Genomic DNA, 752 nt, shown 5'->3' on the forward strand with positions numbered 1-752 from the left:
TTTCGCCCTGTTTCAACCAGGGTCTCTTCAATGGAGAGTCCATGTCCACTTGGGAGGTAAGTGTTATCATTGGCTGGCGTGTTGAAGAACAGGAGCCAATCAGGTTGGTGGATTGAGTGACGAGCTCCGCCCCCTTTTCTTCCTTAGCCAATCATATGGTATATGATGAATATTATGTTGCTGCTTATTTTTCTTTATGTCTTTTTCTGTAAATACGCATTTTCCTTTTTTTTCTGCTTTTCAACAATTTGTCGCCCTTTGTTTTTTTTTTTGTTTGCCTTACTCATCAAAAAAAGGACATGCTTTTCTCTGGCATGGAAATACAAATGAAATTACAGATTTAAAAAAAAAAAATATTCAATTTAAAAAATATTGAAATTATTACCAGTTTACAGAATCAAATCTAACGGTAATGCAAATTTCAACTATACCCTGAAATTAATTAACCGAAGGATAAAATTAAATATAATTTACTGTTATAATTGTCATCATCTTTATTTGTTCCTTATTCCCAGTCATTTGGAAAAAAAAACAGTGGACGTTGATAATTTGTTATAATCAAAAGAAAATAAAATATGGTGTCTTATTTATTCATATTCACTTGCTTGTTATTCTCATTCCATGCAAGGACTCCCGTTCACATAGAGCCTTGTTCTGCAGTGTCATGCAACTTTGTGGATGATCGGTCAAGATACTATCATTAGCTTTAAACGTGAAACGAAAACAAATATGGCAGCTGGTCATTTCGTTGC

General features: G+C 33.6%; 1 protein-coding gene across 1 annotated transcript in view; it reads left to right on the forward strand.

The window, feature by feature from the left end:
• The window catches only part of LOC119582359 (nesprin-1-like), a gene marked incomplete at its 3' end in the record, with an annotated part of 145991 nt that overhangs the window by 94929 nt on the left and 50310 nt on the right, over positions 1 to 752 (forward strand). The window contains 2 exon segments of the mRNA XM_037930574.1: positions 21 to 103; positions 396 to 409. Of these exon segments, the coding sequence (XP_037786502.1) occupies positions 21 to 103; positions 396 to 409 (97 nt within the window).

Source organism: Penaeus monodon, chromosome 15, assembly GCF_015228065.2.
Source record: "Penaeus monodon isolate SGIC_2016 chromosome 15, NSTDA_Pmon_1, whole genome shotgun sequence".
Lineage (NCBI taxonomy): Eukaryota > Metazoa > Arthropoda > Malacostraca > Decapoda > Penaeidae > Penaeus > Penaeus monodon.